The following is a 19572-nucleotide window of genomic DNA, read 5'->3' on the forward strand; positions in this document are numbered from 1 at the left end:
TTAAAAGGGCTTAGGAAAAACAAAAAGCACTTTTCCATTGCATTGTTTGCAGTTGTTCTTCATTAGACAATACCAGGTTTCCATTAGCCTTGTGTAATTCAAGAGCCCAAGAACCACTGTCAAATGCTGAAGATGTTACTGCATAAGTCTGATTTAGAACAGCTATTTGGATTTCAATTATTAATGAAATTAGTGTCCTGAATGTCAGCAAGAGCACTGCCTTAGGTAAAGGCTGTAAAGGAAATCATATTAGTGTGGAATTTCCTCTCCTTAGGGGCTCCTCTTAGATTACATTATTCACTTAGCTATCTCCTGTCAGGCAAATGGAAATGTTGGCCACGGTCTGATCTTGGGGCAGAACCAAAGGGAGAAGTTAAGGGATTTCATGATGGCATCAATTCCAAAACATTTGCATGGTGCTGGTATTGCCTTTGGTCCCACTGAGTGTTTACAAAATAGCACTAGTAAGGATAGCATCAAATGGCAAACGGAGAAGGAGGAGAACAGAATGGAGAGGAACCCTGTTAGGAAAAATTGAGCGGCATTCCATCTGGTAGGCAAGTTTGCATTTCTCCTTTTTGGGATCTGCTCAGGAATGTTGGCAAGTGTAATGGCTCCCCTGTGGGCCTGCATCCTGGTGGCTGCAGGTGAGTCCTTTTAATGATTTTACTAGGCATTAAGGATTAACTCTTAGAAGATAGAGACAATATTTGTATACACTGTGCTATAGAACTTCTCAGGCATGTTTGCTTTTATTCATCATCTGTAAAATGCCAGTCCTGTGAAGCTATATGGAAAACAATGATTTGTTTCTGACTTTGTTCCTTTGATTGCAAATACATATACATATAGCATCAGACTGTGGGGCTTTTTACACGTAGCTGAAAATATGCTCTGAAATGTTATAATTGCTTGATAAATCTCTGCTTCTCTAGAAATCAAGCTCTCTGCAGCTTGATTGAGAGTTTGGGGCATTCTTTTTCAAATTCGCTTTTATGTGTGGATAATATGTTTTTATTATCCAAAATAGTCTTGGCTTCATTATCAGCTGTTAGCAGCCCAGAGAAAAAGTCCGTTAGATTTGTCACGGCTACAGATAGATGTATATCATTTTGGTATTAGAGGCCTTAACATCTCGCCTTACAAAATCTACATAGGTGATGAGTAGATCTCTAAAGACAGGTACTATAAACTGGTAAGTTTTGAGTCTACAATTCCTCTTAAAAGTAATTTAGAAGTTAATACTTTTTTTTCTAAATTTCTAGAACTATAGTTCCATGGCACCAGTATTAACTCTACTGAATTGAATCATTTTAGTTAGGATACAATTGATTCTTAGTACACGTGCACAAATCAAGAATTTATGATTATGCTGGTGTTTCTCAACACCCCGCTTTCTTGAGGTTTCTCCTAGAGCTCATATCTGAATTCTCAAGTTTTAGAATGTAACTGGAAGTGGAATGAGTCAATTATAGAGATGAGTTAGAAATTTGGTAGCCAGGAAGCTGGAAATGATTCTTTTATTGGGTAGAGAAGAAAAATAGCCACTTATCATTAAAGTATAAAAATCCTGGATGTTGAACATAAAGGATAAAAGCATATCTTAATTGTAAAAAATAAAAACAGAGGAAGTGTCATTAAATGCCAAAAGGGTTTCTTAGCAGAAAATAATTGTGAACATTAAACTAAGATAAAATAGAAAAATGAAGGTAAGAAAACAGACCAAGTTCTTAACAATATCTCTCTAATGTGTTGTATTATGCATGATTTTTGTTCTAAATGTAGCAGGAAGAAGTGTTTTAATAGTGTCTGATAACCAGTGCTTTACCATAAATCATTCCGTGCATACTTGTTACAGAAAGATCTGCCCTGTGGAATTTTACTGGGTTTTACTATATTTACTTTACATATTTTACTATATTTACAAATCAAGATGATTTGTAAATGTAAGAGCACTGAACCAATCGGGGGGGCAGTGTGCTGGCATAGAAGGAGGCCTGAACAAGGAGAGCCAGCTAATTCCTGCTTCACTGCTCACCAGCCACGTAACCCTGCGAAGTCAATTAATCTCTTAGAGACTCAGTTTTCCTGTGAGTTAACTTTACTTTGGATATTCATGACAATCAAATAAGATAGCATTGTTAAATTTTAAGGTGCAATGCAAATGTAAGATATTATTAACCTGAAAACACATACAGAAAATACCACTGGCTATTTCTGTCCAATAATATACTCCATACAACATGTCAGTCTTCTTTTTGAAAGGTTACTTGCTGTTGTTCCTAATATTCTCAGGGAGCCAGGTTACACTTAATCATGTAGCGTCATGATTAAGAGCTTGGACTTCGAATCCAGACCAGCTGTGTGTAAATATCACTCCCTTCGCTTGCAAGCTTCATGACCTTGGGCGGTGCTAACCTCACTATGCCAATAGTCCCTCACCTGCAGGAATAGTGCACTCCTCACAGAGCTGTAGAGTACCTGTCTCATAAGTTTGTTGGGAACGTTGAAGGAGATCATTCATGTGAGGGCTTAGCCTGGTGCCTGGCATACAGTCAGCATTCAATTAGTGCTAGGAATTCAATACATAAATCTCATTTCCTTTTAACCTCTCAGATATATGTGTAACTCTCTTGTAATCCTACAGATACATAGAAACTAAAGCAAGAATAGCGCTTTCCATCAAGGTGCCCTGAACACTTTAAGATAGGTGCATGGGAGAGTAAGTCATTAAAACAAGGAAAACAAAGGAATAATTTTATTTTGTTCTTATCTTCCTCCTTTTCAATCTCTCTTCACCTACAAGTGCCTCATAGCTCAGTCCCTAACACATTCTACTTTCCAGAAATCTTACAAGTGAATTATTTGAAGCTGATTATTAGCATTCAAGAAGGCAGTTTTGGTGAGGAATCTTTTCTGGGTCTGTTGATAGCTTCCATCAGTGTCTGTTGAAACATCACTGAACTGTGAGTCATTTAGTGCTTGTGTGAATGTCACATTAGCTTTCAAGGGGCATAATTTACTGTTAATTAATGGTCACTTAAATCCTTAATCTCTCTCCTGTAATTGATCTTTCTCCAGGCAAATTTGCATTCATAGTAGAAATGTAATTTATTGTTTCTTCCCATCTTAAACAAAGAACTCTTTCCCCTTTTGGTTTATTTAAGCGCATTTCCATTTGCTTATTATTTTTCTCCTTTCAGTGCTTGATTCTCTTTTGTTCCTAGTCCTAGCTTCCAGAACTTTCTCTTTTTAACCAAGATTTTGACCCATTCTAGAAAACATGAGTTTATCCATAGGGAACCTACGGATTGCTTCCTAGACAAGATCGCAGAGGGGAGTTTGAGTCTTTGTGAGCAGACGGTGCGAGGAACACATATTCATTTCTCAGAATTATGTTTTAATGCTGTCTCAGGTAATTTCCTGATTGAAACATACTCATTTCAGTGTTTCCCCAACTGAGACTTGAATTGGGAGCTTCCAAGCGAGGTAAACGTGAAGCTGCCCACGGCAAAGTTGGCAGGAAAAGCACTGGGCCAGCTTTGCTTTGTGCTCCTGACTTCCCTCCGCTGGGGTACACCAGTGGGAAATGTTCTCAGGTAGAGAGATTCACAGCACACTTTTTGACAATAACAGTTCACAAAAAGCTTACAAATGATGCCTGATGCAAGCCACCCACCTTAGTCCTGCACGCCTGAATAGCTAATGCCATTTTAGGCATCTTCTTGGGTGAATAGTTGGGAGTTAAAATGCTCATTAGATTCCCAGTTCCGACAGTAATGAAAGTGTATATTGCACTGCCCACAAGGAGTCTGGCATTGCACCTCCGGCATTGTTGTTAGCATTTTGGTCACACTGACATTGTTAAATCATAGAAATTGCTGCCTGTGGCAGCAAGTGACATGACATCATTCATAAAGAAATGGGTATAAACAGGATTGTCGCACAGGGAGAAGCGATCTCATTTACAGTTTCCTGCTGGATCCCTCATACCTTCGGCAGCTCATCAAAATAACCATCAAAACCACTGAGAACCCAGGCAAATTCACACGCAGGACACTACAGAGAGATTTCACTCACGCACTTTGTCAGGAGGTGTGCAATTTGCTTCGGTCCAATGACTGAGTGAAGCATTGAATCCCCTAAGGGCTGGCAAAGCTTGTGAACAAAATATCTTTTTGCAATTCAGAGAAAGCCCTCACAAATTTGTCACTTCCAATTGCTGGTGCTCATTTCTCTTGCTTCCCTTCCCCTGGCCTCCCTGGCCTCAACACCAATCACAGCTCCTCTACAAATCAAGATTTTTGGGTCAGAAGAAATGGTTGTTGCCTGGAACCAGAGAGAATTTTCTCAAAACAAAGATCTCATTTTCTGACAAGTGCATTTTATTTAAGGACAGATGAAATGAAAAAAGAGATTTTTGAGGAGAAAAGTACAAATTGGGCTCCTGTTAATCCCATTATCCAGAAATCTATACAAGTTTTTTGGGTTAACGGGTTTCTTCATGTTTTTTTGCTTGATTTTTCTATTGAATTTTTGAATTACAAACGAAAAATCCAAAGAAAAACCAAGGCGGGAGTTAAGTTTTGGCTAAGTGTGTAGGTGGGTTTTTTCTAGATGCTAGGAGAGGATGATACAGGAATAAAGAAATTATTCTGTCTCCAAAATGCAAGATTGTTGTAAAATGGAATTGTAGGTAGTTTTGCAGCCGTGGAGATGGTGTTGATTTACCTAATTTTACAATGAGATTTCTCCATTGAGCACTTAGGCCATCAGTTTACTTTAAGCGTTTGCCAAAGGCCCCACCAGCTGGCTGTGAATTGATGCAGATTTTGGTGAGCTGAAAGCTATATTCTAGTAAGAGCCACCGAGTCCTGAACAGTCTGAAACCTCCTAAAGAAACCAAGCTCCTCTTACTTTTATCTTCACAATGATAGTTTCTTTTCCAGGAATTCTAGCCACAGACACACATCATCCCCGGGATTCTGCTCTGTATCATCTCAGCAAGCAGCTATTACAGAAATATCATAAAGAAGTGAGACCAGTTTACAACTGGACCAAGGCCACCACAGTCTACCTGGACCTGTTCGTCCATGCTATATTGGATGTGGTAAGGATCATCTTGCCCCTTCCTATTCTTGTTAACGTCTTTTAAAACAGTCTGCAGTTCATGCAGGAGCCCATGAGAGGCTGTATTCTTGAGACTGTAGTTGAACTGTCAGGGAAGTTGTGCTAGATTCATTTCAGCAGTTAGGTAAAATATGCGTTAGGCAAATCATGCTTTCTAGCCGCCAGGGGACACTGCGAAGGGCAAATTGTCTAGATCAAGGAATTAAGATGTTTTAAGAATTGTGAAGCTGGGTGTGGTGGCTCATGCCTGTAATCCTAGCACATTGGGAGGCCAAGGTAGGCAGATCGCTTGAGGACACGAGTTGGGGGCCAGCCTAGGCAGCATGGTGAAACCCTGTCTGTACCAAAAATACACAAACTAGCCAGGCGTGGTGGTGCATGCCTGTAGTCCCAGCTACTCAAGAGGCTGAAGAGGGAGGATAGCTTGAGCTTGGGAGGTTGAGGCCACAATGAGCCATGATCATGCCATTGCACTCCAGCCTGGGTGGCAGAGCCAGACCTTGTCTCCAAAAAAAAAAAAAAAAATTGTAGTCATAGATCACAGTACATATATGAATATTGCTGAAACCAAAAACAGTAATAGGTATTTTATCCTATGGTTCACATTTGTTAATGATAATAACAGATTTAAGAAGAGATTCACTATTTATTGCTTGAGATTTAAAAGAGAGAAAAAAATGCCTTATTATCTTGAGTTTATAAGGGGGCTTTTATATCTGAAGCATTTGCTAAGGATGGTGGGGAGAATTTGCTTATTAAAGCATCCTTTTTGTCCTACGTCTGAAAGACGCGCTGTGGGAATGAAACGAACACTGTAAAGTAGTTGGCAGAGTTCTTAGGAAGCCATCAACAAGTGATGATCCTGATGGTTAGCACCTCTTCCTCTTCCTCCTTTTTTCTTTCTTTTTTTTTTTTTTTTTTTTTTTTTTGAGAGGGAGTGTCGCTCTGTCTCCCAGGCTGGAGCGCAGTGGCGCAATCTCGGCTCACTGCTAGCTCCGCCTCCCGGGTTCACGCCATTCTCCTGCCTCAGCCTCTCCGAGTAGCTGGGACTACAGGCGCCCGCCACCACGCCCGGCTAATTTTTTTGTATTTTTAGTAGAGACGTGGTTTCACCGTGGTCTCGATCTCCTGACCTCGTGATCCGCCCGCCTCGGCCTCCCAAAGTGCTGGGATTACAAGCGTGAGCCACCGCGCCCGGCCTCTTCCTCCTTTTTTCTAATTACAAAGTCTTGGATTTCAATTGGTCCCAGAGTTATTTTGATTTCTCTCTCTCTCTCTTTTTTTTTTTTTTTGAGACGGAGTCTCTCTGTCACCCAGGCTGGAGTCCAATGGCACGATCTTGGCTCACTGCAACCTCTGCCTCCCGGGTTCAAGTGATTCTCCTGCCTCAGCCTCCTGAGTAGCTGGGATTACAGGCATGTGCCACCACACCCGACTAATTTTGTATTTTTAGTAGAGATGGGGTTTCACCCTATAGGTCAAGCTAGTCTCGAACGCCTGACCTCATATGATCTGCCCACCTCGGCCTCCCAAAGTGCTGGGATTACAGGTGTGAGCCACCACACCCGGCTACTTATCTTTTGAGATGGAGTCTCACTCTGTTGCCCAGGCTGGAGTGCAGTGGCACCATCTTGGCTCACTGCAGCCTCCACCTCACAGGGACAAGCAATTCTCCTGCCTCAGCCTCCTGAGTAGCTGGGGTTACAAGTGTCTGCCACCACACCTGGCTCATTTTTATATTTTTTAGTAGAGATGGAGTTCCACCATGTTGGCCAGGCTGGTGTTGAACTCCTGACCTCAAGTGGTCTGGCCGCCTCAGCCTCCCAAAAGTGCTGGGATTACAGGCGTGAGCCACTGTGCCCGGCCGTATAACCCACATCTCTATCAAGATATCAAAGATCCCCAAAAAGGTCCCTTGTTCCCTTCCTAGTCCATCCCCATCCTCTTCACCCACAGAGACAAGTACTCTTCTGATTATTTCTTTCAGCAGTGATTAGTTTTGCTGGTTGTAGAATTCCAAGTGATGAAATTTTATTGTGTGTACTCGATTGTGTCTGGCTTTTTCACTCGGCATACTTTTTCACCCGGCATTTTGAGATTCACTTATGCTGCGGTGTGTATCAGTAGTTTGTTCTTTTTTCTTAATAAGTAGTATTCAGTTATGGCTATATCATGATTTGTTTACCCATTCTCTTGTTGACAGGCATTTGGGTTGTTTCTAATTTTAGGATAGTATGAATAAAGCTGCTAAGAATCTTCTTGTATGAGTCTTTTTGTGTATATGTTTCCATTCCTTTTAAGTAAAACCTAGAAGTTCTATGACTGGGTCACAGGAGGGTGTACACTTAATGAGAAACTACCATACTGATTTGCAAAGTGATTGTGCATTTTACACTCCCACCAGTAAGCTATGAGAGTTCCTATTGCTACACATCCGCACCAATATTTGGTGTTACCAGTCTTTTTAATTTTAGTCATTCTAGTAAGGGTATAATGGTATTTCATTGAGGTTTTATTAAAATTTCCCTAATGGCTAATGATTTTGAGCTCTTTTTCTTGTGCTTATTGGCTACTTATAGATTTTTCTTTGCGAAGTGCCCATTTAAACCTTCTCTTATTTTTAAAATTGGGTCATTGGTTTTTTTTTATTGTTATTATAGATTTATAGGAGCTATTTATACATTCTGGGCACAGTCTTTTGTTAGATATTACCTCCTATATTATATAATATATAGTTATATCATTATTATAATATAACATATAATATAGTAATTACATAATACATACACATATTATATAATGTTTATTCCCAGTCTGTGTCTTGGCTATTCACTTTCTTAATGGGTCTTACAATGAATAGAAATTTTCAAATTTGCTGACGTTTGTTAGTTTGTTATGGTTTGAATGTGTCCCCAAAATTTCTTTCTTTCTTCTTTTTTTTTGAGACACAGTCTCGCTCTTGTCCCCCAGGCTGGAGTGCAATGGTGCGATCTTGGCTCACTGCAACCGCCACCTCCTGGGTTCAAGCGATTCTCTTACCTCAGCCTCCCGAGTAGCTGGGATTACAGGTGCCTGCCACTATGTCACCATGTTGGCCAGGCTGGTCTCGAACTCCTGACCTCAGGTGATCTGCCCGCCTCGGCTTCCCAAAGTGCTGGGATTACAGGTGTGATCCACCGTGGTTGGCCTTTTTTTTAAAATTTTTATTTTTAGACGAAATATCTCTCTGTCACCCAGGCTGGAATGCAATGGCGCAATCTTGGCTCACTGTAACCTCCGCCTCCAGGTTCAAGCCATACTCCAGCCTGAGTCTCCCGAGTAGCTGGGACTACAGGCACGTGCCATCACACCTGGCTAATTTTTAAATTTTTAATAGAGACGGGGTTTTGCCGTGTTGGCCAGGCTTGTCTCAAACTCCTGACCTCAGGTGATCCACCTGCCTCGGCCTGCCAAAGTGCTGGGATTACAGGTGTGAGCCACCATGCCTGGCCTCCAAAATTTCATCTGCAAATTCATATGTTGATGGTATTTGGAGGTGGGGCCCTTGGAAGGTAATAAGGATGGCGGCTATATAAGAAGAGGGAGAGAAAGCTCACCTGACATGCTCTTGACCTCTTGCTGTGAGATGCCCTCCTCCATGTTATGATGCAGTGAGGTGGCCCTGATCAGATGCATCTCCTTGAGCTTGAACTTCCCAGCCTCCAGAACTGTAAAAAATAATTTTTTTAAATAAATTACACAGTCTCAGGTTTTCAGATATAGGAACAGAAAAACGGACTAAGACAAAGTCCATTTTAATGAACTGTTTTTTAAATTTTTAAAAAGATTTTTAAAATGTTTTAAAAATTAAATTTAATTGGCTGGGCACGGTGGCTCATGCCTGTAATCCCAGCCCTTTGTGAGGCCGAGGCAGGTGGATCACCTGAGGTCAGGAGTTTGAGATCAGCCTCAACATGGAGAAACCCCATTTCTACTAAAAATACAAAATTAGCCAGGCACGGTGGTGCATGCCTGTAATCCCAGCTACTTGGGAGGCTGAGGCAGGATAATTGCTTGAACCTGGGAGATGGAGGTTGCAGTGAGCCGAGATTGCACCATTGCACTCCAGCCTGGGCAACAAGAGCGAAGCTCTGTCTCAAAAAAAAAAAAAAAAATTAAATTAAATTAATTTTGTTTTTTTGAGACAGTTTTGCTCTGTCGCCCAGGCTGGAGTCCAGGGACACAATCTCAGCTCACTGCAACCTCTGCCTCCTAGCTTCAAGCAATTCTCATGCCTCGGCCTCCCAAGTAGCTAAGATTACAGATGTGTACCACCACACCTGGCTAATTTTTGTATTGAATTTTATTTTCTAATTAATATATATTACATGTTTGTTGGTGAGGGGCATTAGACTCTAGTCTTCTCATCTGGTTTTGGTATCAGGATTGTGTTGGCCTTATAAAACAGAATTGTTGAGAATTGTTTCCTTCTCAGTTTTCTGAAGGCATTGTATAATGTGAATTTTTTTTCTTCCTTAACGTCTGATAGAATTTACCAGTAAAATTATAGGGATCTGGGGCTTTCTTTGTGGGAAGGTAATCAAATGCAAATTCAACTTTATTTACACATATTCAATTTTTTCTTGTGTCAGTTTTGTTAATTTGTATTTTTAAGGAATTTGTCTCCTTCATCCAGTTTGTCAAATTTATTGACTTAGTTGTTCATATTTTTTTTCTATTATTTTCATGCCCATGGGATCTCTAGTGATATGGCTTTTCTGTCTCATATTGGTAATTTGTGTTTTCTCATATTTTCCCTTGACTAATCCTGTCATAGTTTTATCAATTTTATTTTTTTCAAAGAGGCAACTTTGGGCTTTGTAATTTTTTTGTTTGTTTGTTTTGTTTTGTTTTGTTTTGCTTTGAGACAGGGTCTCACTCTGTTACTCAGGCTGGAGTGTAGTGGCATGATCACGGCTCACTGCAGCGTCAACCTCCCATGCTCTTTAAATATCTTTACATATTTCTTTTCTTCTACTGACTTTGTTTGTGTTTTTGAGACAGAGGCAAGAGACAGACAGAGTCTCTGGGACCCAGTAATCTGATTTTTTTTCCCTCTAGTTTTGGCTTATACAGAATATTACATAAATGGAATTATATGTTATTTTACCTTTTGTGCATGGCTTCTTTCACTTAGCATCATGCCTTTGAGATTTATCCATATCGTTGTATAACTCAGTAGTAGTATTTTATTGTACAGATGCACTACAATTTATCTGTTTACCAGTTGTTGGACACATGGATTGTTTCCATTTGGGGGCAATTATGAATAAAGCCACTATAAACATTTGCATATGTTTTTCTTTCTCTTGGATAAATGCTTAGGTATAGTATTGGTGAGTTATATGATGGGTCTATGTTTAATTTTATAAGAAGCTGTCCAGCTTTTTTCCAAAGTGGCTGTTATCATTTTGCATATCACTCATAAAGCTTCAGTTTCTCCACATAATCATTACTCCTTGACATTGTCAATCTTTAAATGTTTTTTTTTTTTTAGACAGAGTCTCGCTCTTGTTGCCTGAGCTGGAGTGCAGTGGCATGATCTCAGCTCACTGCAACCTCCGCTTCCTGGGTTCAAGTGGTTCCCCTGCCTCACCCTCCTGAGTAGCTGGGATTACAGGCACCTACCACCATGCCTGGCTAATTTTTGTACTTTTAGTAGAGACGGTTTCCCCATGTTGGCCAGGCTGGTCTCGAACTCCTGACCTCAGGTGATCTACCTGCCTCGGGCTTCCGAAGTGGTGGGATTACAGGCATGAGCCACCACACCCGGCCCAGTCTTCAAGATTTTAACCATTGTAGTAGGTTTGCAGTCGTATCTCAATGTAGTTTTTAATTTTTATTTCCCTAACATTTGAACATGTTGAACATTTTTTCATGTGCTTATTTGCCAATTGCCAACTGTATATCTTCTTTGGTAATATGTCTGCTAAAATCTTTTATTTATTTTTAAAGTTTGGCTGTTTATTATTTTATTATCAGGTTACAAGAGTTATTTATATACTCTGAGCTTATTTCTTGACTCTATTCTATTCAACTAATCTGTACGTTTGTCTTTCTAACAAAACCACACTGTTTTGATCACTGTAGCATTATGGAAGTCTTGAAGTAAGATAATGTGAATCTTCTAATCTTGTTCTTCTTTTTAAAAATTGTTTTAACTTTTCTAGGTTGTTTGCATTTCCATATAAACTTTAGAATTGACTCATCAATGTCTATTTTAAAAAACTTCTGGAATTTTGATTGGTACTGCATTGAATCTATAGATAAATTTGACGAGAATTGACATCTTAACAATACTGAGTTATCCAGTCCAAACATATAGTGTATCTCTGTTTAGTTCTTTAACTTCTTTTATTAATGTTTCATCATTTTTAGTGTTTTGCACACATTTGGCTAAATTTATTCCTAAGTATTTCACTTTTTTTTTTACTATAAATGGTATTTTAAATTTGAGTCTAGTTGTTTCTTGCTAGCATGCAAAAACACAGTTGATTTCTATATATTGGTCTGGGATTCTGTGACCCTTACATTTCTTTTTCGCTTAACAGGCTTTTTTTGGTAGATTCTTTCAGATTTTCTGTGTAGAAAATCATGTTGTCTGTGAGGAAAAACAGTTTTACTTCTTTCTTTCCAATCTTTATACCTTTGTTTCCTTCTAGTGTCTTGTTACCCTGACTAGGGCCTCCAGTACAATGTTGAACAGAATGGTATACTGCTCTATAAATACTAATTCAATAAATGTGGTTGATAGTGGTGTTGAAATCTCCTATTCTTTTTCTTTTTTTTTGAGACGAAGTCTCACTCTTGTCCCCCAGGCTGGAGTGCAGTGGCATGATCTCAGCTTGCTGCAACCTCCACCTCCCGGGTTCAAGTGATTCTCCTGCCTCAACCTCCCAAGTAGCTGGGATTACAGGTGCCTGCCACCATGCCCAGCTAATTTTTCTACTTTTAGGAGAGATGGGGTTTCACCATGTTGGCCAGGCTGGTCTTGAACTCCTGACGTCAGGTGATCCGCCCACCTTGGCCTCCCAAAATGGTGGGATTACAGGTATGAGCCACTGCGCCCGGCCGAAATCTTCTATTTTTTTTCTTCCAGTTATTTTATTAACTTCATGGAGTGGAATGTTAAAATCTCCAATTATGATTGTAGTTTGTCTATTTCTTTCTTTGGTTCTGTCAACTTTTGCTTCATGTATTTTGAAGCTATGTTATTAGGTGCATACACATTTAGACTTATTTTTTTTTGTCTTTGGGGTTTTTTTTTTTTTTTTGAGACAATATTTTACTCTGTCGCCCAGGCTGGAGTGCAGTGGCATGACTGTGTCTCACTGCAGCCTCAACCTCCTGGGCTCAGACAATTCTCCTGCCTCACCCTCCAGAGTAGCTGGGACTACAGGCACATGCCACCACACCCAGCTAGTTTTTGTATTTTTGGTAGAGACGGGGTTTTGCCATGTTGCCCACCATGGTCACTAACTCTTGAGCTTAAGCAATCTGCCTGCCTTGGCCACCCAAAGTGCTGGTATTACAGGTGAGCCACTGTGCCCGGCCTATATGTCTTCTTAATGAACAGATCCTTTTACTGTTATGAAACGCTCCACTTCATCTCTGATAATATTCCCTTTTATGAAGTTTTTCTTATGCTTGCTTCCCACATGGCATATTCTTGGCCATCCTTTTATTTCCAATCTATTTGTATCATTTGATGTCCTTTGTATTTGAAGTCATTTCTTACAGACAATATATAGTTAGGTACATGCTGAACAGGAATATATAGGCAGGCCCTGTGTACGCTTTACTCAATCTCTGGTACTGTTAACATCTTGCAAATATATATATATAGTACAGTGTCAATACTAGAAAATTAACACTGGTACAATCTATAGAGCTTATTCAGATTTCTCCAGTTTACGTGTACTTGTGTGTGCGTGTGTGTGTGTGTGTAGTTCTATGTAATTTTATTACATGTGTAGCTTTTTGTAATCAGCACCACAATCAAAGTACATAATTGTATCATCACCACAGGGCCCCCAGGTGCTATCCCTTTATAGCCACGTTCCTTTCTCTCTGCTGACTCCTAACCCCTGGCAACCACTAATCTTTTCTCCATCTTTAGGCTATTTCAAGAATATTATATAAATGGAATCATACCATATACTACCTTTGAGATTGGCTTTTTTCCTTTAGCATAATTCCCTTATGGTCCATCTGTGTCGTTGTGAATACCAATAGTTCATTTCTTTTTGTTGCTGAATACTATTCCAGGTTAGGGCTTTTTTTTTTTTTTTAAACCAGTATGACAATCTATGCATTTTTTTTTTTTCAGTATGCAGTCTCACTCTATCCCTCAGGCTGGAGTGCAGTGGCCCAATCTTGGCTCACTGCAACCTCCACCTTCCGGGTTCAAGCAATTCTCCTGCCTCAGCCTCCTGAATAACTGGGATTACAGGCATGCGCCACCACACTCAGCTAATTTTTATATTTTTAGTAGAGACGGGGTTTCACCATGTTGACCAGGCTGGTCTTAAACTCTTGACCTCAAGTGATCTGCCTGTCTTGGCCTCCGAAAGTGTTGGGATTTAGAGTATGAGCCACTGCGACCAGCCAATTATGCATTTTAGTGGAAATGTTTAGCTCATTTGCCAGTACCATCTTGCTATTTGTTTTCTAGTTGTCTCATCTGTTTTTTGTTCTATTCCTCATATCCTACTTTATTTTCTGTAATTTTTAAATTTTTAATAAATATTAAAAATAATAACATATTTAAAAATATTCTAAATATTGGATTATAGTTCCTCTATTAGCTTTTTAGCGATCCATCTTTGTATTTTTTTTTTAGACTTTGCCTTAGGAATTTCCATATTCATCATGAACTTATTACAGTGTACTTAGAATTAATATTTTGACACTTCACATAAAATGTACGAAACTTACAACAGTAAAATTCCATTTACCTGCTCCCGCCTCTTTTGTGCTACTTTTATCTTCAATTTTACATTTACATACAAAATATACCCACAAAATGATGTTATTAAGATAATCTGTTACAATAATTTAATGAATCATTTTCAATTTATTTTAATACGGATGTTTTTCTATGTTACTATTTTAGTGCTAGCAGTGAATCAGTCTTTGATTTTTTTGGACTGAGAATTAGGCATTTAAATCAATGAAAAAATAAATTTGAAACTTAAGAGTACAAGGTTTAGGCTGGGCGCAGTGGCTCACGCCTGTGATCCCAGCACTTTGGGAGGCCGAGGCGGGTGGATCACCTGAGGTCAGGAGTTCGAGACCAGCCTCAACGTGGAGAAACCCCCGTCTCTACTAAAAAAAATACAAAATTAGCCAGGCATGGTGGTGCATGCCTGTAATCCCAGCTACTCGGGAGACTGAGGCAGGAGAACTGCTTGAACCTGGGAGGTGGAGGTTGCGGTGGTGAGCCGAGATTGCACCATTGCACTCCAGCCTGGGCAACAAGAGCAAAACTCCGTCTCATAACAACAACAATAACAAAAAACAAAATGAGTACGAGGTTTAAATTTGTTTCCTTTTTACTGATTCAGGTTACTTTGGTGTCATTTTCCCCCAACTTAGATAAACCCCTAATCAACTGTTTCATTGTAAAGAGGAATATTTAAATGGTACCCCTCAAAATTCCTTTTTTTATTATTTTATTTTTGTTTTTATTTTTACTTTTTTTGAGATGGGGTTTCACTCTTGTTGCCCAGGTTGGAGTGCAATGGCGTGATCTTGGCTCACCAAAACCTCCGCCTTCCGGGTTCAAGCGATTCTCCTGCCTCAGCCTCCTGAGTAGCTGGGATTACAAACATGTGCCACCACGTCAGGCTAATTTTGTATTTTTAGCAGAGACAGGGATTCACCAAGTTGGCCATGCTGGTCTCACACTCCGGACCTCAGGTGATCTGCCCGCCTCAGCCTCCCAAACTGTTGGGATTACAGGAGTGAGCCACCGCGCCTGGCCCAGAATTCCCTCTTTTAAACAACAAGTTGTACTTTTCCCAGTTTTTTGTTTGTTTGTTTGTTTTTTGAGATAGAGTCTCACTCTGTCACCCAGGATGTAGTGCAATGGCTCGATCTCGGCTCACAGTAACCTCCGCCTCCCGGGTTCAAACGATTCTCCTGCCTCAGCCTCCTGAGTAGCTAGGATTACAGGCACCTACCACCATGTCCAGCTAACTTGTATTTTTAGTAGAGACGGGGTTACACTATGTTGGCCAGATTGGTCTCAAACTCCTGAGATCGAGTGATCTACCCACCTTGGCCTCCCAAAGTGCTGGGATTACAGGCATGAGCTGCTGTGCATGGCCATATTTTCCCAATTATCCTATTAAGTAAGAGTCCTAGCCCTAAGATCTTAGAAAATATTGTTTAATTAAATACCAGGAAATACCTCTTACTAAAAAGCCTAGTCTTAAACAGCTTGAATAGAAAATTCTTTCAAGTTTTTTTTTTTTTTTTGAGACAGGGTCTCACTCTGTCGCCCAGTCTGTAGTGCAGTGGTGCGATCTCCGCTGACTGCAACCTCCGCCTCCTGGGTTCAAGTGATTCTCCTGCCTCAGCCTCCCAAGTAGCCGGGATTGCAGGTGCCCACCACCACACCTGGCTAATTTTTTTATTTTTAGTAGAGATGGGGTTTCACCACGTTGGCCAGGCTGGTCTCCAGACCTCAAGTGATCCACCCACCTCAGCCTCCCAAAGTGGCGGGATTACAGGCATGAGCCATCCCGTCCAGCCCATCTTTTTCCTTTCTGACTTCGTATTTATTTTTATTTTTTATTTTTATTTTTGAGACAGAGTCTGACTCTGTCGCCCAGGGTGGAGTGCAGTGGCACAATCTCGGCTCACTGCAACCTCTGCCTCCCAGGTTCAAGTGATTCTCTTTCCTCAGCCTCCCAAGTAGCTGGGATTACAGGCACCCACCACCATGCCTGGCTAATTTTTGTATTTTTAGTAGAGATGGGGTTTCGCCATGTTGGCCAGGCTGGTCTTGAACTCCTGACCTTGTGATCTGCCCGCCTCAGCCTCCCAAAGTGCTAGGATTACAAGTGTGAGCCACTGCGCCCAGCCCCTTTGTATTTATTAAGATAAAGAAAATTGCTGGCGGGGCATGGTGGCGGGCACCTGTAGTCCCAGATACTTGGGAGGCTGAGGCAGGAGAATCGCTTGGACCCAGGAGGCAGAGATTGCAGTGAGCTGAGATCGCTCCACTGCACTCTAGCTTGGTGACAGAGCGAGACTCTGTCTCAAAAAAAAAAAAAATTGCTCAGGCTTTCCTTTAGAGGTTTATTTGGAGATAAATGGAAAAAGTGTAAAGTATTTATATTAATATTTTCCCTTGGAACAAGTGTATCGAATTGAAAATATTTTTCTAACTCTTTCTTCCTACCCTGACAAAAGAAAGTAAAATCAGATTCCTTATGGTAGGTAAGGAGAACACTGTTATCTTTTTAAAGATGTGAGATTTCCCCACCAGAGTTGTAGAATATACTTGTTTGTTATTAGACTATGTTAGACATGTCATCATATTGAATATGGCAAATTTTGTTACAGAAATCTGAAAAAATTTTATATTCTATCCCTCTAGTTTTATCCCTGTCTACCATCTTAGATTATCTTCTCCGGGTTCTCAGTACAACAATGGGCCTGGACCCCTGGTTGTTTCCTGCCTGTAAGTCATTCATTCTGCTATTTCCCCTACCAAATTTCTTTCTCTTCATTTCCATCTGCAAACTATTGTAGTCCTTCAAATCTCAGCTCTTAAAATAAATTTTCCTCATTTCTCCAAGGTGAGAGCCCTTCCTTTAAATCCACTTAAGTCTGTATGGATTTTCTGTCCTTTTTTTTTTTTTTTTTTTTTTTTTTTTTTGAGATGGGGTCTCACTCTATCACCCAGGCTGGAGTACAGCGGCGTGACCTTGGCTCACTGCAACCTCCCAGGCTCAGGTGATCCTCCCACCTCAGCCTCCCAAGTAGCTGGTACTACAGGTGTACACCACCATACCGGGCTAATTTTTGCATTTTTTGTAGAGATTTGATTTCGCCATGTTGGCCAGGCTGGTCTCGAATTCCTGGCCTTAAGTGATCCACTCACCTCAGCCTCCCAAAGTGCTGGGATTACAGGCATGAGCCACCAGGCCGAGCCAAGTCTGTGTATTTCTTAATACATGCAGTTATTTGTTAAAATGTTAAATTATGCCCTAATGTAGTGTATGCTACTTGGAGGAAGGACTTTCTTACTCATATTCATATTTTCCATAACATGCAGCACTGTGTATTTGATTTCCAAGACATTGGATTGATACTTGTCCAATGAAGGAATGAATTAAAAAATATAAGGATCAATTCTAGGATTATCTTTACAAATGGCTACTCTAAAAATGCTTTGCAAATGTCTCTATTGCATGTAGGTGGGATAAGCCTAAAGTTAGTTCCAGAGGCGGGGACAGTTCTGAAGGACTTGATAAAAATCACTCACAGATTCGGCACAGACAAGGACACTCCCAATGTGAATAGATGACTTGTTGGATGCATCTGCCAGCATCTGAACTGCTGGCAACTTTTGTTTGGAATGAAGAGCTTTCAGCCCAGCACCTCGCCTCTATTATAATGTTTTGCCTCCTGTTTTGTTTATATAAAAGACTACAGTCTTGTCTTAGAATTTCTGGGTATTATGAGTACCTTAGGGAAATCTGATTATAGAGATAATCTACTTAACAGTGAAGAGTTTCAATTTGTTTCTATTGAGTTTTGTCAATTCCGAATCCCAGATACCTTTGTATTCCAGTCCATTGACTAGAGCCTCCCAGCCAGACGTTGAGGCATCTGTTTCTATAGTCTCCGGAACTGGAAAAGATAAATAAGAATGTAGGGGAATTATCTGTATATTTGCTAACCACCAATTTAGATCTAAATAGACTCCCTCTGTTAGGAAGACTAATGAATTCCAATTCTCTGAAATATCCTTTGCTTTTAACAAGCAAGATGGAAGGTATCTAAAGAAAAAAAACGGGGCGAGATACACAGAGGGAAAAGCTGTGAATAATGCCACCAGAGAACCAATTATGTTCACCAGCTGGCATTGAGAAACTTGTTTCCTTTGACAAAAAAAGATTTTCGTTTTAGCCTCAAAATACTTTTTGACATTGTGTTCTTCAGGGCTGAATGACGAATCCTCTCAACCACCCCCATAAAGTGTTAGAAAAAAATTCTTAACATCATTGTTATATGTAATGTGGCAAAGCAATGGGCAAGAAGCGAAAAACAAGCTAAGGCATCAATATGGCAGTTAAGAAGAATCAACTGGATAAAATGATAGTGAAATGAAACATGAAAACAGAGACCCTCCTCCCAGCCATATGACTGAATCAATGAGGCACATTCACGGGGTATGACAGTGATAAACAAACTGGTAAGAACATTGAATAGACGTAAAAATGTATTTCTTGTGAAAGCATACTCAACTACTATATATCTCAGTGATATAAACTGCATTTTGAACTTTTTTCTTTCGATTTGTGGGGAACCTCATTGATTGCAACCAAGCCTTGAATGGAACCTTTTGTGCTATAGTGGGTGAGACATAATTTATTTCATGATCTCTCAGTTGGTAAAATTTGCAAAGAAGGCTGGGCACGGTGGCTCACACCTATAATCCTAGCACTTTGGGAGGCCAAGGTGGGAGGACTGCTTGAGTCCAGGAACTTGAGACCAACCTGGGCAACATAGCACCACCCTGTTTCTACAAAAATTAATAATGATAAATTAATTAGCTAGGCATGGTGTTGCACATCTGTGGTCCCAGCTACTTGGGAGGCTAAAATGGGAGGATCACTTGGGCCTGGGAGGTTGAGGCTGCAGTGAGCTATGATTGTGCCACTGCACCCCAGCTTGGGCAACAAAGCAAGACCTTGTCTCAAAAAAATAAAAAAATAAAAATAAAAAAAGCAAAGAAGTGGTGTCACCTAATCTCGAGCTCTCATTAGAGGCTTTTTTTTCAGTCACCAGGACTCCTGTTGAGCCAGTCTTGTCTGGGAGTCCCCTGTAGTCCATCTGGTCCAAGCTGTTCCTTGGGGAAATACTTGCGAATTCAAGGTTTTCACTTTTTATACTACGTTAAAACTTGCCTTTCCCAAGTATCTATTTAAATTCTGTAAATATCTGTAGAGCAAGTTCACTCAGACCAGGCTTTGTTGAACCACTAAAGCAGGGCGACTACGTATCTATGTGCTCCGAATGCCTGCTCTTTCTCAAAGAGAAAGAATAATGCTTATTTGGTAGTAATTTGCTTTCTTGATTATAAAAAGGGGAAATTTTAAAAAGTTTCTTGTTTCTCTTTCAAATGATGCCACCTGGCGCAGAGCCACTGTGTAGTCTGTATAC

At 40.3% G+C, this 19572-nt stretch overlaps 1 protein-coding gene across 1 annotated transcript in view; it reads left to right on the plus strand.

The window, feature by feature from the left end:
• Positions 1-595: 595 nt before the first annotated feature.
• Positions 596-19572, plus strand: part of HTR3B (5-hydroxytryptamine receptor 3B) — a 36182-nt gene continuing 17205 nt past the window's right edge. The window contains exons 1-2 of the mRNA XM_032168125.2: positions 596-647; positions 4950-5110. Coding sequence (XP_032024016.1) covers positions 596-647; positions 4950-5110 — 213 coding nt within the window. The remainder of the gene's footprint in view (positions 648-4949; positions 5111-19572) is intronic.

Source organism: Hylobates moloch, unplaced genomic scaffold (genome assembly GCF_009828535.3).
Source record: "Hylobates moloch isolate HMO894 unplaced genomic scaffold, HMol_V3 SCAFFOLD_11, whole genome shotgun sequence".
In the NCBI taxonomy this organism is placed as follows: domain Eukaryota; kingdom Metazoa; phylum Chordata; class Mammalia; order Primates; family Hylobatidae; genus Hylobates; species Hylobates moloch.